We start from the raw sequence: 24,231 nt of genomic DNA on the forward strand, positions 1-24,231 counted from the left end.
GCATCAACATTGGAAATCTACGTACCTTAGGTACATTGGGCCTAGTGGGGGAAGCAATAATTATCCTGTGACCCAATCATCGATTGGCACTCGCTCCGTCGATGACCGTCGAGCACGGCGACGACGTCATGCACCCGTCACAAGTCTTTCTTGGAAGCCTTGTTTTTTTGTCGTCTTTTCTTCCGAGCATCAGGCGACATAGTCAAACGCTTTGGTGCCGCGTCGCTGTGGTTAAGGTTTCCTGCTGCACCGCAATGCTGAGTCGGTTTTTTTGGAGACTGTTTCCCCGCGTCTCACGTTGCGCAGAGCTCGCCCATTCAGATGATACGACCTCTCAAACACGGGTGACGCCATGAACGCGGGGACGACTCCCTTGGCATGCGGTCAGCGTACTGAGGATTCTTCTCGACGGCCTGTTTCGCAGGAACGTGTCTGATCGTCCTTGGCCTCTTCCGGGGGAGAGCACAGGGCCAAGGGTCAAGGAGGGTCTCAAATGCGCGACGTGGTGGAGCGGTTTGCAAAGTCCAGCAGGGGGTATAGATTTATTAGATTGATAAATCTGTACAGGAGTGACACCTGGGGGCTTGGCGGGACAGGTTGCGGCACAGTCGGTGCTCGGTGTTTTGGAAATGTCAGTTCTGTATCACGCAAACCGTCTCGGCACCGAGTTTTTTACCATGGGCGGGGTTACCAATGGAGATGAGTACTGACTGCTACCACACAATGTATTGTCTGCCTTTACCTGACCGGTCATTTCCACAACTCGGCCCATCACGACACCTGGAGATGCGACTTTGTTTGCCTTGCTCTGCCTTGCTCTGCCTTGCTTTGCCTTTTCTTTTTTGCCTTTTTTGCCTTTTTTGCCTTGCTTTGCTTTTTTTGAATAATATCGTGCGAAGCTTGCGGGAGTTGTCATCCCCAATCGTCGCTGAGCCCAAACAGCGGCTTTCCAAGCCACCCCACTCAAATCTTCCCTAGAGGGTCCGGCATTCAAAGCACTAATCGGGTACTAGGTCTTCAGCTCGCAACCTCTAGGCCCCTGCGGCTAAGGCACCAATCGGCAGGTCTGGATACACGAGGCTTAGCTCGGGGGGATAGTGCAGCCGGTCAATCTTGCGGGCGTCCTTAGCTCCTGGGCGTGGCTTCTTGTACCCCTTGTGCCCTGGACAACCCCGTCAGGCCCACTGCGGCTCCTTGCGCACGCTCTCCAAGGATGACTTCAACAAGCAAGGGCTCGTCTGTCGCAAAAACCACCCCCTGTTGGCTCCCTCTCCTCCCGTCATTCTACGTATCCGTCGCGGCAACGAACAAAACAGGCTATTGATACACCTGGGCGCTGCTACCTAGGTAGCCCACGTACCGTACAGTACATACATCATGCTGGCGCGGCAGCGACTCACTTGAATGCGACGCTGGCTTTTGTACGACCGGCCAGAGCAAAGTCGTCGCCCGTCGCCCTGTGCACTGCAGATCACTCCTGAGATAAGGTCTTTTTCTTCTCTCCTACTCGCCCATCCCACGAAGCCTTGGCATTGTCTTCGCTTGCGTGCTGCAGCTGACGACGCATTGAACCATTCAAGCCCGTCCGTTCGCGCTCGGCGCCACTCCCAACGCCACACAAACACATACACACCACACCTCCCCTTGCTGCCGTGCGACTTTGGTTTTTTAAGGTTATCCCCCGAAGATAGTACTTTTGGCCCCTTCCGATCCGACCAGGCATCATAAAAGGCCGCCCTACCTCCCGCAACCGCCATCGCTTTGTCCCTCTGCCGCCCGTCGACTGCTCGCATCTCGTCGTCCCCCGTCCCAGCCTTTCACGGCCGTCTCTTCCTCCCCCGGTCACGTCTGCGGCGCGCTTATTGATGGATCCTACGGGCCCGACGTCTTTTCGCCTGGCGAACCTCGCCCAGAATGCCTACGACTACCCGATGAGGGTCTTCCAGACCCCGGGGCAGGGTCATCCGTCGCTCCCCCACCTCTGTCTCCTCGTCTTCGAGGCCGTCCTCGAGGTCGTCTGCGTCAGTCTGCCGGGCTACATCATCGCTCGCCTGGGCCATTTCGATGCCGACAAGCAAAAGTTCCTGGCCAACCTTAATGTCATGCTCTTCACCCCATGCCTTAGTATGCCTGTCGCCGCCCTTGATGCATCGCGTCACCTCTCAACAGTCCATTCTCTGACTTTGTTTTCCCAGTCTTCACCAAGCTGGCATCCCAGCTCAACGCCGATAAGCTTTCCGATCTTGCCATTATACCCGCCATCTTCGTCGTCCAGACCCTGGTCTCGTGGGTCGTATCCACGTTGGTCGCCAAGGCCTTCCAATTCAACAGACGTGCCTCCAACTTCGTTACCGCCATGGGCGTCTTTGGCAACTCCAACTCGTTGCCAATCTCCCTCGTTTTGTCCCTCTCGCAGACCATCAAGGGGCTCCACTGGGACAGGATCCCGGGTGACAACGACGACGAGGTCGGTGCTCGAGGCATTTTGTACCTCCTCATTTTCCAGCAGCTTGGCCAGCTTGTTCGCTGGAGTTGGGGATACCATGTACTGCTGGCCTCCAAGGACAAGTACCCCGAATACCGAGAACAGCTCGCAGAGGAGGGCCAATCTCGGCATCAGGAGGATCACAATGACCAGGAAACACAAGGCCTTATCGACGGCCTCGATGGAGAGACCGAAGACGAGGTCGATAGTCATAGTGTTGACTCGCGCACATACGTGCCCGGGGGACCGACCCCGGTCGCTGGGACCTCGAGAACTTCCACGACCGACTCGAGCGACGACGATGAGTTCTTTCCCAAGAAGTCGTCTTCTCAGAAAACCGTGTCCCAGGCCAATCAGCCTCCCCTCAACGGCAATAGGCTCGACACTGGCGTTTTCCCTCGAGTTGGTGGGAACGGCGGTGGGCCGCATGATGCCGAGGCAAACGGCAATTGGGCTCGGTTCAGACTGTCTGTCACCAACAAGGTTCACTCCTGGCAGGCCCAAGCCGGTCGCTCTGTCAGTCGCCGCTACCAAGGCCTGCCTCGCCCCCTTCAGTTGACCCTGTCGTTCCTGGCAACGGCCATCAAAAAGACGCACAACTTCATTTGGGAGTTCATGAACCCGCCGCTGTGGGCGATGCTGATTGCCGTCACGGTTGCATCCATCCCCGCACTGCAGCGCCGCTTTTTCGAAGAGGGCTCCTTTGTCAACAACAGTGTCACCAACGCCGTCAAATCGAGCGGAGGAGTCGCGGTTCCCTTGATCCTGGTTGTCCTGGGAGCCAACCTGGCGCGGAACACGATGGCCCGCGATGACGACCACGACCCCGAAGAAGAACAAATCGGAACAAAGCTTCTCATCGCGTCGCTGCTGAGTCGCATGGTCTTGCCGACTGTCATCATGGCACCCATCTTGGCTCTCACGGCAAAGTATCTGCCGGTCAGCATCCTCGACGACCCAATTTTCATAATTGTCTGCTTCCTCCTCACTGGCGCCCCGAGCGCCCTGCAACTGGCCCAGATTTGCCAGATCAACGCCGTGTACGAAAAGACGATGGGCCGCATACTGTTCCAGAGCTATGTGATATGGTACGCCGCAACCTCTTACTCTTGTTTTCTGCAGATCGCTAACACTGATTTAGGATCCTTCCATCCACGCTGGTGCTGGTCATGATGGCTCTCGAAGTTGTGGAGTGGGCAGCGGCGTCATAAGCGCGGATGCTTGTAAATCTGTTGATACCAGGTTGGTGATTGATACTGCTTCCTCGCTTCCGATTTCTGGGCGACGCTTGGACTGGGAGAGATGGTCATACCGTCCCAGGCACTTGCACGGTCGACTGGGGTTGTGGCACGCCCAGGCCACAGTAACCTTGGACGAGCTCGATGCACTGGGCTAGCATTTACGGAGAGCAAGGCGTTTAAGGTTTGGTTGTGGAGAGTCATTCAGCTTGTATAATAGGACACTGCGGTTGCGTGACAAACGGCATACAAGTGTTCTTGCGTTGGGCATGCGGGCTTCTTGGCCTCGTGAGAAGACTCGAGCCACAAGGGTATATCGTAAACACACATGAGTCCCCTTTGACCTCTCGACACCAAACCAGTCGCCTCATTAGCCCGTGCCATTGGCCAGGTTTGAATCGGAAATCAGGGCCCAGTCCCTCACCGTTCCCTTCCAATCGCTGATTCTCACGTCCTTGATGTCCACGACGATGACGCCCACCTCCTCCCCGGTCACAAAGTGGCCCGTTGTGCCGCCGTTGCCCCCTGCGTTGATTTGCTGGCGGGCTAGGGGCTCGGTGTCCTCGAAGGTGTTATTCTCCAGATGCTTCTCGATGAGGAACTTCCCCTCCTCGGAGCTAGGCGGGGCCAGTCTCGCGACACCTCCAATGGTGGCGCTGATGCTGGACATGGCAGATGTGTTGAGGTTCAGGAGGAGGGAGGCGAGGCTGGATCGGTGCTCGGGGCCGGGAGAACCTCCGGAGGGTCGGCGGGTGTGGGTCGGCGGGCGGTGGGAGACCCCTACGTTTTCGACATTAGCATCAAAATGGGTCCGAAGGGTTGGGATGATTCCCATCTATGTTTGGGTGGTTCGACTTACAGTCGTGGACGAGCAGGGAGACGTTGGGGTTCGCGATGATGTTGGTCGTCTTTCGAGAGGCCGGGTTGGTGGTCATGACGATGACGGGGCGGGACGAGTAGGGCGAGGACGGGAGGTATGTGTAGTTCATGAGGGAGACGTGAGGCACGTTGTCGGCGCACGTCGCAAGATGGAGCTATCACGGCGAAGCGGCCTCGTTGTTAGTCGCTTGCTCGCCTTGGCGGGGCGTGAACTGAGGGGGAACATCAACGTACGAATTGGGCATTCTCGAGGCATTGGACCACCTCGGGGGGCAGCGCGTCGGTCAGCTGCTTGTGGGTGTCGCCTTCTGAGGCTTCGTAGTTGAGCGGGATCTTGTCCATGGTCGTGACGCTGGAGGGCTAGGTCGGAGAGTCTAGGCTCGTTGATCCTGGATCATGCAGTCATGGGCAATTCGAGTCTAGTCCCCTCGGGCAACGACGTGGGGCAGTGGTCTGCCGCTTACTAACCTGGAGCCGTGACGTCGGGCTATGTCACGCGAGCTTTGGCGGCTACACTCGGCTTCCTACGGGGGCGGTCTAATTACTTTGTCGTCGACCTTGCTCCTCGGCTTCTGCTCCCTCCCTCCCCTGTCTCTTGAGCTCTGCTATCGAATGCACAACTCACGCGCGATCCGGATTGAGGCCCCGTAACTCTGCCATCGCGTGAGACAAGCGCCCATCGGAAGCCGTAATGCGTTCCCTCAGGGCCAGTCGCCTCCGCTTGAGGCCCCTCCCTCGCTACGCCTCGACGACCTCGTCAGCCCCGAAGCTGACGGCCCTCGGCTCCGTCCTCATCGCCAACCGCGGCGAGATCGCGATTCGCATCAATCGCACGGCCGAGCGCATGGGCATCCGCACGACGACCGTCTACACGGATGTCGACGCGGGTTCCTGGCACGCCTCGTCGGGGTACCAGTCGCTCGGCCTCGGCCCGGCCAACGGCTACCTCGACGGCGACAAGATCATCGCCCTGGCCAAGAAGCACAAAATTCAGGCGCTGCATCCCGGGTACGGCTTCCTGTCCGAGAATGCGCAGTTTGCGGAGCGTTGCGAGAAGGAGGGCATCGTCTTTGTCGGCCCGCCAGCCACCGCCATGGCCGACATGGGCAACAAGGCGCGCAGCAAGGAAATTATGACGGCGGCAAACGTCCCCTGCGTGCCTGGATACCACGGCTCCGAGCAGGGCGAGCACGAGCTGCTGCAGCACGCCAAGGACGTTACCTTTCCCGTGCTGCTCAAGAGCGTCCGCGGCGGCGGCGGCAAGGGCATGAGGATCGTCATGACGGAAGACGAGTTCGCGACGCAGCTCAAGAGCGCCAGGGCCGAGGCCAGGGCGTCCTTTGGCGAGGGCGGAGAGGTGATGCTGGTGGAAAAGTACATTGTGCGGCCGCGGCATGTCGAGGTGCAAATCTTTGCCGACAAGCACGGCAACACGGTCGCGCTCGGCGAGAGAGACTGCAGCGTGCAGAGGAGACACCAAAAGATCCTCGAGGAGTCGCCCGCCCCCGAGCTCGACGAGGCCACGAGGCAGGACCTCTGGGACAAGGCGCGCAAGGCGGCCTCGGCCGTGGGCTACGTCGGCGCCGGCACCGTCGAATTCATCCTGGACAAGGACAGCGGCAGGTTCTACTTTATGGAGATGAACACGCGGCTGCAGGTCGAGCACCCCGTGACGGAGATGGTGACGGGTCTGGACCTGGTCGAGTGGCAGTTTCGCGTGGCGGCCGGCGAGAGGCTGCCGCTGGGCCAGGCCGAGGTGGAGGAGCAGATGAGCCGGCGCGGCGCAGCCATCGAGGCGCGCATCTACGCCGAGAACCCGGAAAAGGGCTTCATGCCGGACTCGGGCAAGCTCGTGCACGCCGTGCTGCCCGCGTCGGTGCAGGCCGACGAGGACGTGCGGCTGGACTGGGGCTTTGGGTCGGGCAGCACCGTATCCGAGGCCTACGATGGCATGATTGCCAAACTCATTGTCCGGGGCGACACGCGCGAGCGAGCCATTGCCAAGCTCGAGTCGGCCCTGCGCGCCTTTGAGATTGTCGGCGTCAGCACAAACGTCGAGTTCCTCAAGCGGCTCTGCCAGACGCAGGCCTTTGTCGACGGCGATGTCGAGACGGGCTTCATCGACAAGTGGAGGGACGAGCTGTTTAGGCCCAGGCGCATCAGCGACGAGGTCTTTGCCCAGGCGGCGCTCGGCGTCATGAATCGCGAGCTCAAGTCCAGCAGCCCTCCCCACGGCGAGACACTCGGTTTCGGCGACGCGGGCGCGACCAGCGAGCGCAAGTTGGCCTTCAAGGTGCTCGACGGCTACAGCGAGCTCGAGGGCGAGGTGGTCGAGGCCAGCGTCACCCAGACGGGCCGCAGCCTGTACACCATCACCGTCACACGAAAAGACGCCCCGTCGTCGCCGCGCGTCTTTTCCAACGTCGTCAGCGAGCCCCAGAACCCCTCGGGCGCCGTGGTCCAGGTGCAGACGTACTTTCCCTCGGAGCGCATCCTGTCGTCGGTCGTGCCGCAGACCAGCGGCGACGAGACCAAGGTGGCCATTTTCCAGCACGGGGTCAAGACGGACCTGGCGCTGGTGCCGCCGTCGTGGTACGAGAAAGCGCTGGGGCTCAAGGAGGCGACGGCCTCGGTGGTGGCGCCCATGCCCTGCAAGGTGCTGCGGAACGAGGTCGAGGCGGGCCAGCAGGTCAAGAGAGGCGAGCCCCTGGTCGTGTAGGATGCCTTTCCCCGCTCTTCGTCTCATGTCAGACCGTGGCGAAGAAGAATCTAAGCGAAGAGAATGGCTAGCTGACGCAACGCGTGACGCAGCATCGAGTCCATGAAGATGGAGACGGTCATTCGCTCGCCGCAGGACGGCGTGATCAAGAAGCTGACCCACAAGGAGGGCGTAAGTCTCTCTGGCGCGCGCGTGCACAGAAAGAAGCATTTGCTGACAGCTGTTTCTCAGGATATTTGCAAGGCCGGAACGGCGCTCGTCTTGTTCGAGGAAGACGCGAGCCAGGGGGGTGAGGCGTGAGCGGACCCTGAGCGACTGGCGTTTGGGGGCAAGACGGCCATAGGCTGTTTGCGAGAGGTGAGTTACATGACATAGATGACGTGGTGCAATACATTGGGTAGTTTTTGCTGTTTCTGCGGTTGTTCACTTTGATATGCTGTACTGTAACTGTTCAGGGGGAAACTCGGCGATATCAACCATGAAATGGTTTGATGGTGGCATCCCATACATCATCTTCAGAAGAGTCCTAAACGCACTGTGTGCAGATTCAGAACAACCCGGCTCCGTCCCCTGAAGTAAATCCCCTTCTTGCGGCGCCAGCTCCTGGTACAATCCATCGATTCACGACGGCGGAGGTTCCCAACACACGGAGATAGCAAATCCTCGCTCCGGCCCCAGCCCGGAGCGGTCATAGCCAGCACCAAATAAGAGAAACCCCAGACCGCCCATTACCGCGTCTTCATTTTGGAGTACTCCTCTGGCAGATGACGGCTCATCTTGGACTTCTTGGCTGCGCGCCGAATGCGAACCCACCACTCGGCCAAGCGGTGCGGGAAGTTTGGCTCTGCCGGGGAGACGTAGGCCTTGAAGGTCTCAACCAGGTCCTGGAACATGGCATGTGAGCAAACAGCTTTCCTCCTTTCCCACTCGTGAGCCCTGCTCACGGCCCCGGGGGACTCACCTCTTTCAGAGCCAGCGTGATGAAGCCCAGGACAAAGGCGACCCAGGCCAGGGTGCCCCTGGTGTTGAGGAACTGGTTCCCGCCGCGGAACTCGACGGTGCCCGTGCAGCGGCCCGTCTTGGGGTTGGGAAAGATGTTTTGGAAGTTCCACAGGACGTAGCGGTTGCCCTGCATGTAGAAGTAGAGCTCCATCTCGTTGGGGCGCGAGCGGATGTCGGCGGCGACCTGGCGCAGGGAGGCGGTGGACTTGCCCCAGGCCAGGGCCTCGCGCAGGCCCGAGTCCGGGCTCAGGCTGTTGAACTTGCAGTACTGGTTCTCGCGGCGCGGCGGCGACAGGACGGCCGAGACAAAGTCCTCGTAGACGACGGTGGCAAAGGCAATGGCCTTGAGGGAGCGCAGCGAGAACTTGTTGCGGCGGCTGACGGGGGTGACGTGGACGTGGCCGCCGCACGAGAGGTCGCGCTGCGGGTTGAAGTGGACGCGCATGGCCTCCCAGAAGTCGGAGACGGTGCGGCTGACGGGCTGCTTGGTGTCGAGGCGCGGCGAGACCACCTCCATGCACACGAAGGGCGCCGGCCGCTTGAGCGAGCCGTCGCGCGTGACGAACCACTTGCCGCCGTAGTACTCCGGGTGCTTGCTGTAGCGCAGGCAGTCGTCGTGGACGGCGGGCACGCCGCGGTTCTGCAGCTTCTGCGCCAGCTGCCGGTACCAGTCGACGTTGGAGAAGCTCTCGCCGCTGCCGTACGGCTTGGCCACGGCCTCGATCTCAATGCCGAAGTTGTAGTGCCGGACCATGGTCGGGGACGCTTGGAGAGAGACGGAAGCGGGTGTCGAGAAGGGGGGGGAGGGGGGTCGAGGACGAGGTCTGGGGAATGGAGAAGAGGAGAGGGAGTAAAGGAGGTATCAGGGGCTGTGAAAGGAAGAGGACAAAGGGGGGGGGGGGATGACTTTTGACTTTGCCCGCAAGTGTGCACAGCACCATGCAGCGAACTTGCGTCTCAACAAAGAAAGTGTGAAGGAGATACGTTGCGTGCGTCGCGGGAGGCGGCGATGGCGGTGATATTCAAGGCGACGTGTTGGTGTTGAGGCGCACACTGAACCACGAGAGGCCGTCGAGTTCTCTGCACACTTGATGCACAATAAGCGTCCCCCGCGCCCTCGCCTCCCAAAGATCCGAAGCAGAAAGGCCAATCGAAGAAAGGGCAAAAGGAAAAAAAAACACGCAGGCCAGGCTGGGAGCGACTCTGATAGCGGCGACGGCGCTGGCTGGCGCACGATAATGGGCATCCACGGCGCGGCGTGCGCTGGTCGGCTGCCCTCCAGACTATCGGGCCCCATGTGCCAGTCGCGACGACAGCCCTGCCTGTCTTCCAGTCCGTGCCTTTCTGCTGCGTTGGCCCGTCGCCCGCCTCTCTTACTACAGTACCCCCCAACCTCTCCAACCCCTGTCGTGGCACATCTACATATACGCCCGACTACTGGCTGTACTGCATAAGACTGACGGCTGATGAAGAAGAGGGTCCACGGATGGCGCGGCGAAGCCCGTTGGGGGGGTGGAGGATCAACCATCGGCCACCAGCTTCCAGTTCAGCCTCATCCTCAAGCCCACGTTGCCCTCGGGAGGCTGTACCGAGCATCGCGTGCTCCCTCGGCTGTGTCACCCGTACGAATCCCCAGCAAGAAGGCCTCTGACCCCCCCTGCTTGGGCCGCCACACCCACCCGCCCATCCATCCGTATGATCCCAGAGGCAGTCATCGCTCATGACGGAGGCTTCGTGTTCCATCCAGCCGAGCAAGGCCACTCTACTCGCTCGCCTTCGCAGTGAGAGGGAGGAGCAAACGACTCTCGGCACGCCGGGACGTGGAGATGTGCAATTGGCGGCAAAGGGAGACCCTCTGCGAATCGCGCAACTCGCTCTCGATGCCTTGCTGCCCAAAGACAATGTCCGGGCAGCTCCGCAGATTCGGTCCTCGCCCAAACTCTGGCCTGCTCTCGCTCTTTCTCCTCGTCATCCTCTCCCTCTTCCGCCGAGACGCCATTGTCCTTGTCCAGCGGCTGATTCGCAGTAGCTGTTCTTCTTTCAAGCAAGCCTCTTTTCGACGACTCCCCATCTCTTCCCCCCCTTTTTCAACAAATCACCCGCCAGTCCGGACTGAAAGCGCCCACGTTGCGGCATCAAGCAAGCCTTCCCGTCTCTCCTCCTGTCCACCCCTGTCTCCTCACACTCTCCCCCCCCCTCCTTCCTTGAACCCCTGAAGCCCATACCCTTGACGCGCACGCGGATGTTCGGCGCTTGTCTCGGCCGTGTCCTCGAGATGGCCGCCACCACCACCGCTCCCAACGGGCCCTCGGCCGCCAGGAAACCACACGCCGGCGACCCCCGGCCAACAAAGTACTACTTTGCCTACGGCAGCAACCTTCACATCAAGCAGATGAAGAAGCGCTGCCCCAACAGCCGCTACATCGGCCGCGCCAGACTGTCCAACCACCGCTGGCAGATCAACGAGCGCGGCTACGCAAACATTGTCGAGGCCGATGGTCATCGCGTCGACGGCCTCGTCTATGAAATCGACGACAAGGACGAGGCCAAGCTCGACATCAACGAGGGCGTCTCCAAAAACGCCTACCAGAAGCGTTATATGCCCGTCCTTCTCCACCGTGCCCAGGGTTCCCTCTACCGCCGGCCCGTCTCCTGGATCGTCGATAAGGGCGGCCCCGCTGCCGTATGCCGCCGCATCAACAAGGCATCAGGCCCGGCCACCTCGGGCCCGCCTCGTCAGCACTGGGAAAACGACGTGCTCGTGTACATCAGCCTCAACCACGTCGAGGACAGCGCCCCCAAGGATGAGTACGTCAATCGCCTCAACCTCGGCATCGTCGACGCGAGGGCTCTCGGCATCGAAGACGACTATATCCGCAAGTGTATCCGCCCCTTTATCCCCGAGGCCTCCCCCAACACCCCCAACCAGGATCACTCGTCGGGAGAGGCGACCAGGCCCAAGTCGGCAACTCGCGGCGTCAAGCGGAGCACCCCTTCCAGGACTGGTGAGCCATCTCCAGCCCGGAAAGGTCAAGTCACGAACCGTCCTGACCAACAGAATCCCCATCGAGCTCTGGTACGCATGCCGCGTAACACCAGCAGCGAGAACGTAGGGGGTCGGGCTCAGGCGGCTTTGGCGACACGACCGCTCACTCCACTTCGGTCCAGGGCCGCACGCAGATACTACGACGCTCCCGTCATCACCGTCGAGGAATACATAGCCGATTGGGAATGGAGGTCATCCATCTGAGGCCGTGCTTCTTTCTTCTCCGTGTCATTAGGGGGACCATGATCCATTAGTCTACTCGACGTTCTGTGAGTTGTGTGGTTGCTGCTGCGCTCGGAACAAACGAGCCGCAATCACCTCCTCGAGCCTCTCGACCGACCTCGCAATCCGCTCTCCAAGGACAGAGGCGAGACACCCGCGCCGTCACCTCCGTCTCCCCGTTGGCAGCTGCCCCATGGACCCTAGGTGACGACATCAGAGCTTGGAGGAGCGGATGGAGGAAAGGGTCTTACTCCTTGGCATGGCGGTCCTCGGTAGCGGATCGCGGGCGGATCCGTTTGTGTTGTCGCACAGCCATCTCATGAGCGTTGGCCTCTGAGGAACCTCTCCATCCCCGACGTAGACCAGGACGTTGGGCCTGTAGATAGCTTTCAACGGCGCCTTCTTGCCCACATCGACCCTCTCGACAAAGAGCCCCGGGGCCACGTCGAAAAGATACGTGACTTTCTGCCGCGCCGATGTGCTGCTGCCGAGGTCGAGCACGAGACCGCCACTCGCCAGGTTGATGCATTCGTACACCTCGAGCCTCGAGCTGGCGTTGCGAGCCGGCCACTTGAGAGAAAAAATGCTCGACGCCAGCTGCAGCTTGTGTGCAAAGTCGGCCGCCGGCTCGACTATGGTTCTGCGAACGGAGCTTTGCAGGTCGCCGTGCGACGCCCTGGGTACCACAATGGACAGGAGAGAGGCGAGATCTTCGGATACGAGACCAATGTACGCCGCTCGCCGGGACTTGAACAGCGGCTGGCTCGTCAATGCTGAGAGCGTCTCGCTCCTCCACTCGCGGCAGTGGGCGGCATCTTGCAGGCGGGGAGGAATTAGTCTCTTGCTCTCTTGCACGTACTGAATTGGAAGCCCAACACGGCTCGCTTACCCCGTGGCAACTTTGACATTGTGGTCTCCAGCTCGTCGATCCACGTGATGGTGGCATCGTCGTCGGAGCCGTCCAACGGACAGTAAAAGGGCTTGGCAAACAAGGCCAGCCAGATGTAGTACATGATGACGGCAATGACATGGTGCTCGTCGGATTGATGTGCGCCCAGGCAGCGCCTGGCTGGCTCCCGGATAAGCGCAGCGAACCGTGCCGCGGGCGCGCCCACCGGCCGTCCCCTCAGGCGCCCCGACTCCAACTCGTCCAGGACGGGCTGCAGCCGGTTCTCGACCCATCGCTGCACGTTTCCGCAGAGCTTCTTGTAGGCCTCCTGCGCCTCCGACTCGGTAATGTCCTTGCGTCTCGGCTGGAGATGGAATATGTGGTCCTTGGCGTCCTGTAGCTGCTTCGCCTTGGCCTTGGTCTGGTTGCGCGCCTCGATGAGCTCCCGTTGGGCCTCTGCGAGCTCTTTCTGCAGCGAGTCCATCTTCTTTGATAGCTTCTTGTTCTCCGCCTCTTGATGCTCAAGTTCTTCCTGTCGCGCGTCCAGCACGTCCTCGGTGAAGCGACGCAGCCGCAGTTCGTCTGCCAGTTTGCTCTCGAGCACCGGCCTCTGCGATGCTGTCCTGTCGGCCTGAGAGTAGTCCTGTGTCATTAGGTCTTTCACGACCTGTTCCTCTTGGCTCGGTGGCTGGATCTCGGTCCCGGGCTCCATGATAAATACAAGACCTTCTGCTTCTGTATCGGGGTATGATACTCGCTTCTTCATACACTTTCGCGTTCGACAACCTCGCGACGACGGCAAACGACAAGCCAAAGACACACAACAAAGCAACGTCAGATGATCGCGCTCAGAGAGAGGCTATTGGACGGCCGCCAAGCCATGGACCCCGGCGAGGCGTCCAACCAGGCTTCGCTGGCGCGAGAAACGTCGAGTCACATGTCCCCGTCGAGGCCGCCTGTCACCCTAGCCTCTGTTTCGGGGTCTCATTTGACCGCCATATTGATTAGGCAGCTGGGCGTTGAGGGACGCGTCCCGACTTGACGCACCGCCGGACCAGTGGTGTTGTGCCTGAGAGACCGCTGCAACCGCATTGGGCTTCGCCTGCATGCGTGCCAATTGGGTTGCAATATGCAGGCTAGGCGCCCAGGATTCTGATACGACAGTATGGCTTTGTCAAGTCCCACAGCGTCACGAAAAAGACGCAGGGTTCGAGTGACCGATGCGCACCGGCTCTGGGCAGCCAAATACGCGTGCTCGTGTGTTGGCTGGCGGGGCCCGACAGGTCAGGGTTGAGCCACGTTGGGTACCCGAGTCGGATCCGTGATCTTTGCCTTGTATCCCGAAGGCTGCACCAGTAGAATAATCCGGGCTAGTGACGTCGATCAACGGTCCACGGCTGGGAGGCTTATTCTCGAGAATGCTCGTGCCTGACTGGGCCACCAGATTGGGCGGACGCCTGCTAATTCCGAATGCCCTCGAGCCAGATTTGGTGTCGTCACCCCAAGCACTGCAGCAGAGGCCACATCCCAAGCCATTCTACCCGCGAGAATGAGCGACAGGAGAATCATCGTCTCCATAGACTTTGGGACGACCTACTCAGGCGTCGCTTGGGCCGAGACCAGCCGGGTAAGTCTCTCTTGCCGATGCAGCAGCGGCGTGATCCGTCGAGCTAAAGTGGCGTAGCCCGACGTGCAGCATGTGATTTCAAACTGGCCATCAGTCAACTCTTTCAAGAGCAGTCCCAAGGTCCCGACCGAGTTGCGCAAAGTGGCGTCGGGCTGGCAATGGGGCTTCCAGATCCCCGAGATCGCTAAGCGATATCGATTCTTTAAACTGTTAGCGCAGGGGATCCGCCGGTCTTGATGAGCTGGATGTTAAACAATGACACAGGAAGCTAGACGAGCCGGGGAGAACAAGCAAAGACAGTGAGTCGCCTCAGGAACTCACCAAAATCTTCTTGTCATGTCTCCACACACACTTCATCGGCGTTTTGGAGAAGCGCCTGTCGCCCAGCGTGGTACACTCGACGCCCATGGACTTTGTCGTCACGGTGCCTGCCATATGGTCCAATGCTGCAAAGCAGGCAACCGAGAGAGCCGCTGCCATGGCAGGCTTCTGCGGGAACCAGAGGATTCAGCTCATATCAGAACCGGTGCGCGTCTTGTCCCCATGGGTGCGAAAACTGTGTTGACTCTGCCCAGGAAGCGGCGGCACTCTACACCCTCAAGCATCTCAGCCCGTCGATCCTGCAGCCCGGCCGAAAGTTTGTCGTCTGCGACGCCGGTGGTGGGACCGTAGACCTCATCACGTATGAAGTGACCAGAGTCGACAAGCTGGAGGTCAAGGAAGTGACCGCGGGCACGGGCGGTAAGTGCGGTTCTTCGATGCTCAACAAGCGATTCCGGCGATACTTGAAGCAAACGCACGGGGACAAGTACTGGGTGGATGAGCCGTTGGTCATTGCACTGAACGAGTTCGAATCGGTACGTCAAGGCCGTGGATGAGACAAATCTGCTTCGAGGACGCCATTGACATGAGTACAGTTCAAAAAAGACTTTTCTCCAAAGGGCGAGCCACTCACGATACGGGTCGATGAAAGCCTTGGACTGAAGCGCAATCGATTCACAATACCGCAAGAAGAGATGACCGGTCGCATCTTTGACCCCATCATGAAGGACGTCGTCTGCCTCGTCCGAGAGCAGATAGCCATGGCAGGCAACGACATCGCGGCGGTGGTCCTCGTTGGAGGCTTCGGACAGAGTCGATATCTTCGGTCCCAGGTTCGAGACGCCGTACCAGCCGGCATCAAGGTCCTCCAGCCTGAAAATGGCTGGATCGCCGTCGTCAAGGGCGCCGCCATCTACGGGCTAGGTCAGTACCAGCCAATGCTGGCCGAGGTGGAGGTCTCATCTCGAGTTGCGAGGAGATCGTACGGCACGTGCTTGCTCGCAAAGTATGACATGATGACACACGATCCAAAGGAAGCGTAAGTGACGGTGGCTCGAGAGACGGGACTCGACGACAGGCTAACGGCTTGATTGTAGCTTCTGGTCCGAAAAGGAGGGAGAGATGGTCACCACGGAAATGTGCTGGTTCATCCAAAAGGTCAGCCAGCATCGACACGTGCCAAGTGGCGAAGATACTGACCTCCCTCCTGCAGGGCCAGTCCTACCCGGAAGGCAAGCCGTCCATCATCGAGTACCAATGCGACATCCCAGTGGGCACGGGCCATGTGCCTCAGACGGAGATTGAGATTTTCAGCAACGACGAGGACAAGACGCCGCCGGTCCACGTCGATGCCAATACACGATGCGTGGCAACCTTGTCCCTCGACTTAGAGAAGATCCCAAAGACGGCAAAACTGGCCGCCGGGAAGACGAGGATGGGCTGGCACCGCTATTACTGCTTGAGCGGCGTCATCGAGGCTAGCTATGGGTCAGCCATGATAACGTACACGGTCAAGCTGGGAGGTAGGTCGAACCAAGCTGCTTCGCCACGCCGGCTAGCTCGTCATCTGACTGCAGCGCAGGGGTGACACACGATGCCATCACCGTGAGGTATGAGGATTAGCCACAGCTGTTCGGGACTGCGGTCGTTTCTGGGCATTCCGCTTCTCAGTGTGGTTATAAAGCAAAGGATTGAGTCTGGCAACAGAATGAATTGCACAAGGCCTGTACCGACAACCAGGTCCTAGAGCGAGGCGGGCTGTTAGCAGCAGTTGACCGTGGTGGTGTGCTGTTTAATGGGACTTGTCACGTGACTTCGCGTCTTGCCCCCTCACCTCTTTAGCTTGCCATCTCGCGTCAGACGTTGTAGTTGTTCTTAGCCTCCATCTTATGTCTCCGACGGCAGCCAACGATGCCGAAAGGACAATGGCTGAGAGCTTGCGCGGCAAGGCAGCAACGCCTGGCCTCGCCGGGATGGCGGGCGACCCAGCGGACGGTGTGCCGCCGTCAACCCTAGCCGCGCAACTGGTCGAGAACATCTCCACCTCGACCAAATCCTCCCGATCGGACGAGAGTAGCGAACTCAAGAGACTCTTCGCCATCATACAACGTGTTAAGGACAACCCCGGTCTTTTAAATTCGCACCGCGAACGAGTCGAGCATAACCACATGCTCATTTACGTATACTGCCGCGTTGCTCTCGAAGGAATCAAGCTGGACGATCCATTCATTGACCGGTCACACGTGCACTCGGAGCTGCTCAAAGCCGTCAAGTTCTTGAGGTTCTCGGTCAAAGAAACACCGGTTGTGCTCGCGTCCGTGGATCATGGCCGAGATTTTCTGCACAGAGGACAGGAGCCGCTGTGGACCTGGCTGCTCCCACATCTCCTCCGGATCCTCGGCCATGACAAATGTACCGAACTCGAGGGGCCGATCGAGAGTCTCTTGCAATACATCCTGCTGGTTGTTTTCCGCACAAATGCTCTCTGGGGGCTGAGAGCTTCGTTGAGTCTTTACCTGCGAGCATGCCTTACGGGTAAGTTTTACGAATTGCTTCTAGGCTACTGCTGATCATCCAATCTACGTACAGGCCTGTTGGACCACCTCCAAGATCCGTCGCTCGTGCTGTCGAATGCAAAGGCCCCCATCAGCCTTCAACTCCCGCCAACGTTTGCGCTTGATCAAGTTTTAGGAGATACTCGACCGCAGAACACTCAACGATCCTTATATGCCATTGTTTCCGCCTCCCAAGCCATTCGGCAGGCTTTGGGCCTGGCAAGGGTGCTTGCTTATCCTTTTATATCTCAAGACTCTTTGTTTTCTTGCACCTCGTCGCTGTCGCAAAATGGACCGCTGATGATGGACTCTTGGCTGGATCTGAGACATGTGCAAAAGAGATGGGATGCGAGCGTGGAGGGCTCCCCCGTAGCTGTTATGGAAACAGCATTGAATGTTGCCAAATGCTCCACGGTCGATGCTGACCTGCCGTCATCACTCAAGAGCAAAGCAAACGCCCTACTTGTTCTCCTCTGCAGCGAGATGATCTCGTGCCCTGGTGCCTTGGTGGAGCCAGACCCAACTGGCGAGCAATCACGAGTGACCTTTTGCAAGGCCCTTCTTACTATCTCAGAAGCATCAATGCGGTCGTACGCCATTGGGAGGTTGGCCTCATCAAAGCTTGCTCAAGAGCTGGCATTGCTGTCGACGCAGTACCCGTCAATCGGAGAAGACACTGACGTTTGGGTAAGGCAAATTTGTCTCCAAACCTTTCGTTTCGCTGCTCACAATAAATAGAGATGTACGAGATTGCTTCGACAAGCGATATATGCGCCGGCTGGAAGTGCTCCGGACGAGAGCATCCACCCGTCCAGGTTTCAACACAATGAGATCCGTGAATGCGTCGAGGGCCTGAATCTTGCTCGTGAACAGCCGGTTCATGCCACGGCGGGCACGAAAAGGAGAAAAACCTCGGGTGAAGAGGTTGATACGCTCCCTTTGTTGACGCAAGCTATATTCGAAACACTGCAAGTTGAGCCGTCAGGCGACAAGGATGTCGTAGCGTTTGAGCAATTATTTCTGTAAGCCCTCACGGTTGCAAGAACCACAGTATCAGCACTAATCATTTCTTAGGGTTGGCTTTGAAAAGAGCCCCGAGGGAAGCCAATGTCTTTCCATCGAGTTACTGTCCAGAATCTGCTGTGTCGCAGACGGCCTCATTTCCACGCCAGAGTCTGCTACCCCCGCAGTAGAGACACGATGTGCGATCTGCGATGGAGTGGACGGCATCAACGGACCAGTAGCCTCTCACGCGGCGAAAAGCGAGGCTCGACTGATCTTCTCAAAACTCGTCAATCTACCCAAGTTTCTTGAGTCCAGGCGTCCGAGGGTGACTGCCATGATGGCGCTGAGGAGATTAGTGCATCACTGCGAAGACCGTGGCTTCCTGGATCTCGACAAGTCAGAACCCGCAGACGTTGCAGTATTGACCCCTGGGCGCTGGTGCCTCCAGTCACTCATCAACAGCTCCGTACGAGAACTTCGCGTCGCGGCCGGAAGAACACTAGCTACATTCATGCCGCAACGACCGATCCGCGGCCTGGACCAGGACTTGCTCTACCGAAACCGCAAATATTCCATCACCGTTCTCAAGGAAACCTCGGAAAACGATCAACCGCATCTTATTGAGACCCGAATCTTGGCTTGGGGACAGCTGGGTCGAGTGGTGACCGAGGACGAGCTCAACCTGGTTCTGATCAAGCTCCTTGAGTACCTAGGCAGCAACAACAGCATTGTCTCGGCATTTGCATTCAACGAGCTTCTCAATCTTGCAGAGTCTCGTTCCAGGTCTCCCAGGCGCCTCTTTGAGCCGTTTTGGAAGAATCTGGCATACATGGTCACCAAAGACATGGTTCACCGTCCTCAGCGAAGCCGGGCAATTGCTGAACTGCTTCAAATCACCGTGAATGAGCTTCTCCTGCTTATACAATCGCACGCACTTCCGTGGCTGGTGCTCGAGAATCGGCAAGATGTCATTCAGAAGATAGCCGAGGCCCGTCAGGAAAAAGAACCCTGGCATGCGTTGACGGACGGCCCGAATCTGGCGACCATTTTGGCACTGCTGCTGGTGCAAGACGCAGACAACATGGCCAACTTTACCAAATCCCATCTGGACGCAGTGTCTCCTCACTTTCACCGGCTTACACTCCTGGATCTCTTTCAGTCGGAACCGGTGTTGACCGCTCTGGAGCTTTTGAAGGCGGCGACGAGCGCCGATGCGGTACGACAGCAAGTGGTGAGTTTGGTCAGTGAATCCGCGCAAGATGTGCTCTCACATACAGCAGATCCATAAAGCCCTACATCTGGTGGCGACGACACTCCTGAGCGCCAACAAAGATGCAAAGCTCAGAAAGAGCAACGTGATCGGGCAGTTTCTTCAGTCTCACGTGCTAGGGCTCATGGCACGACTGACTGACGTGATTAATGATTCTGTGTCAATACACCCGCCAATCCTCGAACAGCGGAGCTGCATCCGTACATTGGAGGAGATGATCAAGTACAGCAAGAGTTACGCAAGGGTTGCCAGGCCTCAGGTACGACGAAGCATGGGACTGGCCGGTGCCGCAGCTGACCGTTTTCTAGATATCAGCATGTCTGCTTTCCGCCATTTCCCAGGATGCTTTGCGCGAGGCGAGCTTCTCATGCTGGGTTGCAATGCTCACCAATCTTGAGGAGGAGGATGTCGAGGCGCTCATCGAAGCGACATTCTTCATCATCAACCGTTACTGGGCTGCTTTCAACGCCTCCACTGCCCGTGCCGCAACAGAAATGCTCAACTTTCTCTTGGGGAAGCACGAGGCAATGGTCATGACATACATCAGCAAACTCCCTTCGCTTTCACACATCGCCGGGCTTGCCGATGTTGAGTCTAGGTTGTCGGCGATGCGGCCCGCGTTGGCCACAGACGAAGCTCTGCATGTCTTTTCGGAGCGAGTTGCTCACGACAACTCGGGCGTCGTCCACCAAGCGTTGACCGAGCTCGCACCCTATCTTCGAGACAACCAAAGCGCCCTCTATACATCTGCCGTGAGCCAGCGCCCGGACAGTGCCATCACCTACATTCTGAGGGCTCTCCTGGATTGTGCATGCAAGTACAACGGAGTCCAATTGGACATAGCGCGACTTTGTGTCGAGTGCATCGGGCTCATCGGCTGCCTCGACTCGAACCGTATCGAAACCGTCCGAGAGCAGCGGTCGATTGTCGCCCTGAGCAATTTTGAGGGAGTCGGAGAAACAACTGATTTTGGACTGTTCCTTCTACAAGAGGTTCTTGTCCCGTCTTTTCTATCTGCGACCGACACCAAGCTCCAAGGATTTCTCTCGTTTGCGATCCAGGAAATCCTCGTCCGGTGTGACATCAGAGCTGCTTGTGCCATGCAGAACACCGGCATGCTGGGTGGCAACGACATCTACAGAAAATGGATTGCGTTGCCAGAGACCGTGCGGGATGTGGTCACACCGTTTCTGACTTCACGATATGTGGTGGCCCCGATGGCACCGGTGACGGTGGAGTATCCCGTCTTCCACCCAGGAAAACCATACGTCAACTGGCTCCGACCTTTCATCGTGGACCTGCTCCAGCACGGGCAAAACGAACAGGCCGACACGATTTTTGAGCCTCTGACTCGCGTCATCCGTGTCAAGGATCTGTCCACCGCAGAGTTCCTGCTCCCGTATCTGGTGCTACACGTTCTGCTCGGCCCCCGGAGCACACAGCAAGAAAGAAACCATGTGGTGGGCGAACTGATGGGTGTTCTCAGTCATCGCCCGGCAGCGAGCGCCTCCTATGTAGAGAAGGAGGAAATGAAAAAATACTGCCACGTAAGTCTCAGTACTGCCCGTACGGTGGTCGATGCTAACTGATGTTGAAGGCTGTTTTCCGGGTGCTCGACTATGCAATGAGATGGATCCAGGCCAAGCGATCCGCGGGTCGCTTGACGGCTACCGAGAAGGAGAGCGTGTCTCGAATACAGAAAATTCTAGACGAGATTCCCGCCGAGCTGATATCCCAGCGGGCCGTAGACTGCAACGAATACGCGCGAGCTCTTTTCCACTTGGAACAGCACGCCCAGAAGCTTGAGCAAAGCAAGAATGAACCGGGCGACCGAACTCGTTTACTTGAGCAGCTGCAAGATATTTACGCCAACATCGACGAACCGGATGGGCTGGAAGGCATTTCATCTCACATGCACGCTCTAGACATTAACCAGCAAATTTTGAGCCACAAGAAAGCCGGACGATGGACAGCAGCACAGACGTGGTACGAGATTCAGCTGGCCGAGAAGCCAGACAACGTAGACGTGCACCTAGAACTGTTGCATTGTCTGAAGCAAGCCGGGCAGCATGGTGGGTGCCACACTCCTGTCCGGCCATGTTGGTTTCTAACGAACGACAGATGCGCTGCTTAACCATGTCGAAGGTATACGAACGGAAATCTCGACTCACATCAAGATGATGCCATTTGCCGTAGAAGCTGCGTGGGTCACTGGCCGATGGGAGAGCCTGGCCAAGTTCACAAGCCGGTTTCATGGGGATGTCGTTCAAGACTTCAACATCTCGGTAGCGGCCTTGTTTGACTCGCTGTATAAGAAGTGCACGCCCGAGTCCTTTTCGAGGACAATCCGAAGCATCAGGGAGAAAATTGCGTCGGAGATGACTTCCTCAGCCACCAGTTCCTTGCAAGCTGCCCATGAGCTTCTCCTCAAGTGCCATGCCCTGACGGACTTGGAGATCATTGTCGGCTCCGAGACTGGAGAAGAGGAGGAGCGCAGGAAGACCATGGCACTCCTGGGCGGTCGTTTTGAGCTCATCGGGGCCTACTACCACGACAAACAATATCTCCTCGGCATTAGACGAGCTGCCATGGAGCTGACAAGGTGAGTTCCTCCCGAATCTCGACTGAGTGTGGAGCTGGAGGCTAATGCAACTAGGCCAAGCTTTGCCGATACAGACATCTCCTCTCTTTGGCTCGCGAGCGCTCGACTGGCTCGAAAGACCGATTCCCTGCACCAGTCCTTCAATGCAGTTCTCCACGCCTCACGACTCGGGGACGACGCAGCGACTATTGAGAACGCAAAGCTTCTCTGGAGAGACAATCATCACCGAAAAGCCATTCAAATGCTTCAAGGCGCCATCGAACGGAACAAGTTCATGACCCAGACAGGGTCGTCTGTGAGCACCGGGCCGACGAAGTTGAACGCGCAGCAGAAGCTAGTGGTCGCTAGGGCCCAGCTCCTGCTCGCCAAATGGCTCGACGCCGCGGGACAATCGCATGCTGGGGCTCTGCGAGAAAAGTACCAGCAGCCGCCCAAGACTTACTCGACATGGGAGAAGGGCCACTACTACCTCGGACGACACTACAAGAAGATACTAGAATCAGAGCAGCCACTCAAGGCTGACGATCAGAGCGACAACTATGTCACAGGCGAGATTGCCAGGCTCGTCATCGAGAACTACGTCAGGTCATTGAACTCTGGGACCAAGTACCTGTACCAGACGCTGCCGAGGATCCTGACTCTGTGGCTGGACCTCGGCGCGCAGGTCGACAAGCCGCCAGAAGGGAAGGTGTCATTATCCCGGGAGCTTCACCGGCGGCGAATCGAGCAGCTCAATCTCCTGCATGCCTTCTTGGACAAGTACATCCACCGTCTCCCGGCGTACATCTTCTACACCGCCCTGCCACAGATTGTGGCTCGCATCGCTCATCCCAATTCGAACGTTTTTGATCGCCTGACGCACATTATTGTGAAAGTGGTCGAGGCACACCCCCGGCAAGCCCTGTGGAGTCTCATTGGAATCATGACGTCGAGGCAAATGTCTGAACGAAAAGCCCGCGGAACACAGATTTTGCAGGCACTGAGGAGCGTATCCAGGAAAGTGGATGGCACGGCCTTTGACCTGAAGCAGCTTCTCCGAGCCGGGGAAAAACTGTCAGAGCAGCTCCTGCTCGCGTGTCACAACGGCGAGTTCCCCGGCAACAAATCGGTGCACGCCAGCCTCTCGCGAGACCTGCGCTTTCAACACAAGTGCACCCCTTGTCCGCTGGCCGTGCCTGTGGAGAGCTCGCTGATGGCGACGCTGCCGGCCGTGTCGGAGCATGTGAAGAGGCACAAGGCATTCTCCCGAGACGTCGTGACGATTGACTGCTTCTTGGACGACGTGCTGGTGCTGAGCTCTCTTGCCAAACCGAGACGGCTGACGGCTCGAGGGAGCGATGGCAAGAGCTACATGCTCCTGATCAAGCCCAAGGATGACCTTCGCACTGATCAACGTCTCATGGAGTTCAACGGGATTATCAACCGGTCGTTGAAGCGCGATGCCGAGTCGAGTCGCAGACAGCTGTACATTCGTACCTATGCCGTGGTTCCGCTGAACGAGGAGTGCGGCATCATCGAGTGGGTTCCAGGGATCAGGACAATGCGAGACATTCTCCTAAATCTGTACGCGTCGCGCAAGATTCAGCCAGACTATCCCGCGCTCAGGACGCTGATGGACGAGGCGTCGACGTCTGAGAGCAAGATCCGCCTCTTTACTGAAGACGTTTTGGGGCGTTTCCCACCGGTGCTGCCGGTGTGGTTCATCCAACAGTTTCCAAGCCCGTCATCCTGGCTGAGTGCGCGGCTGAGATACACGCGGTCGTGCGCCGTCATGTCCATGGTGGGCACGATGCTTGGGCTGGGCGATCGGCACGGCGAGAACGTCAACCTCGAGGAAGGCAACGGCGGGGTGTTTCACGTCGACTTCAACTGTCTATTCGACAAGGGCCTCACGTTTCTGAAGCCAGAGCGGGTGCCGTTTCGGCTCACGCACAACATGGTGGCGGCCATGGGCATCTACGGCTACGAGGGGCCTTTTCGGAAGTCTTCGGAGCTCACATTGAGCATTCTCAGACAGCAGGAGGAGACGCTGATGACAATCCTCGAGGCTTTTATCTACGACCCGACGCTAGACTTGCAAAAGGAGAAGCGCAGCTCGAGACGCGGGGACTCCGGGGTGAAGCTGCAGCCGCAAAGCGTCGTGGACAGCATCAAGAGAAAGGTCAAGGGCCTGCTGCCCAACGAGAGCATTCCGCTGAGCGTGGAGGGTCAGGTGGAGGAGCTGATCAAGCAAGCGGTCGATCCGCGGAACCTGACGGCCATGTATATTGGATGGTGCCCGTTTCTGTGACGTATGCTTCTGGTGACCGTGTGGAGGATGGTGTTGGAGTTTGGGAAAGAAACGAACGACATACGAAGCCTTGCAAGGGGC

General features: G+C 58.3%; 7 protein-coding genes across 7 annotated transcripts; 4 read left to right on the forward strand and 3 right to left on the reverse strand.

Annotated features, from left to right (window-relative positions):
* Positions 1–1,865: 1,865 nt before the first annotated feature.
* On the forward strand, positions 1,866–3,696 carry HRG_04384 (membrane transport protein; the record flags this gene model as incomplete). Its single annotated transcript, XM_044862855.1, has 3 exons — positions 1,866–2,124; positions 2,196–3,573; positions 3,627–3,696. The coding sequence occupies 3 exons, from the start codon at positions 1,866–1,868 to the stop codon at positions 3,694–3,696; spliced, it is 1,707 nt and encodes a 568-aa protein (XP_044721469.1).
* Positions 3,697–4,093: 397 nt separating this feature from the next.
* HRG_04385 (pyridoxamine 5'-phosphate oxidase domain-containing protein) lies at positions 4,094–4,944 on the reverse strand (the record flags this gene model as incomplete). Its single annotated transcript, XM_044862856.1, has 3 exons — positions 4,094–4,503; positions 4,583–4,757; positions 4,837–4,944. The coding sequence occupies 3 exons, from the start codon at positions 4,942–4,944 to the stop codon at positions 4,094–4,096; spliced, it is 693 nt and encodes a 230-aa protein (XP_044721470.1).
* Positions 4,945–5,293: 349 nt separating this feature from the next.
* HRG_04386 (carbamoyl-phosphate synthase L chain, ATP binding domain-containing protein) lies at positions 5,294–7,621 on the forward strand (the record flags this gene model as incomplete). Its single annotated transcript, XM_044862857.1, has 3 exons — positions 5,294–7,317; positions 7,414–7,492; positions 7,553–7,621. The coding sequence occupies 3 exons, from the start codon at positions 5,294–5,296 to the stop codon at positions 7,619–7,621; spliced, it is 2,172 nt and encodes a 723-aa protein (XP_044721471.1).
* Positions 7,622–8,049: 428 nt separating this feature from the next.
* HRG_04387 (putative amidoligase enzyme domain-containing protein) lies at positions 8,050–9,077 on the reverse strand (the record flags this gene model as incomplete). The annotated part of the gene is made up of 2 exons (XM_044862858.1): positions 8,050–8,205; positions 8,283–9,077. The coding sequence occupies 2 exons, from the start codon at positions 9,075–9,077 to the stop codon at positions 8,050–8,052; spliced, it is 951 nt and encodes a 316-aa protein (XP_044721472.1).
* A 1,521-nt stretch (positions 9,078–10,598) lies between these two features.
* HRG_04388 (gamma-glutamyl cyclotransferase, AIG2-like domain-containing protein) lies at positions 10,599–11,573 on the forward strand (the record flags this gene model as incomplete). Its single annotated transcript, XM_044862859.1, has 1 exon — positions 10,599–11,573. One exon carries the CDS (start codon positions 10,599–10,601, stop codon positions 11,571–11,573), a length of 975 nt encoding a protein of 324 aa, XP_044721473.1.
* A 231-nt stretch (positions 11,574–11,804) lies between these two features.
* HRG_04389 (uncharacterized protein) lies at positions 11,805–13,192 on the reverse strand (the record flags this gene model as incomplete). The annotated part of the gene is made up of 2 exons (XM_044862860.1): positions 11,805–12,406; positions 12,481–13,192. 2 exons carry the CDS (start codon positions 13,190–13,192, stop codon positions 11,805–11,807), a joined length of 1,314 nt encoding a protein of 437 aa, XP_044721474.1.
* An 837-nt stretch (positions 13,193–14,029) lies between these two features.
* On the forward strand, positions 14,030–24,150 carry HRG_04390 (phosphatidylinositol 3- and 4-kinase domain-containing protein; the record flags this gene model as incomplete). The annotated part of the gene is made up of 18 exons (XM_044862861.1): positions 14,030–14,107; positions 14,165–14,316; positions 14,372–14,633; positions 14,683–14,964; positions 15,025–15,467; positions 15,526–15,586; positions 15,642–15,951; positions 16,011–16,038; positions 16,308–16,963; positions 17,018–17,670; positions 17,722–18,005; positions 18,058–19,219; positions 19,266–19,517; positions 19,567–20,805; positions 20,856–21,330; positions 21,380–21,860; positions 21,915–22,968; positions 23,011–24,150. 18 exons carry the CDS (start codon positions 14,030–14,032, stop codon positions 24,148–24,150), a joined length of 9,012 nt encoding a protein of 3,003 aa, XP_044721475.1.
* Positions 24,151–24,231: the final 81 nt, after the last annotated feature.

The sequence above is a fragment of the Hirsutella rhossiliensis genome, assembly GCF_020360975.1.
Source record: "Hirsutella rhossiliensis strain HR02 chromosome Unknown scaffold00004, whole genome shotgun sequence".
Taxonomy (NCBI): domain Eukaryota; kingdom Fungi; phylum Ascomycota; class Sordariomycetes; order Hypocreales; family Ophiocordycipitaceae; genus Hirsutella; species Hirsutella rhossiliensis.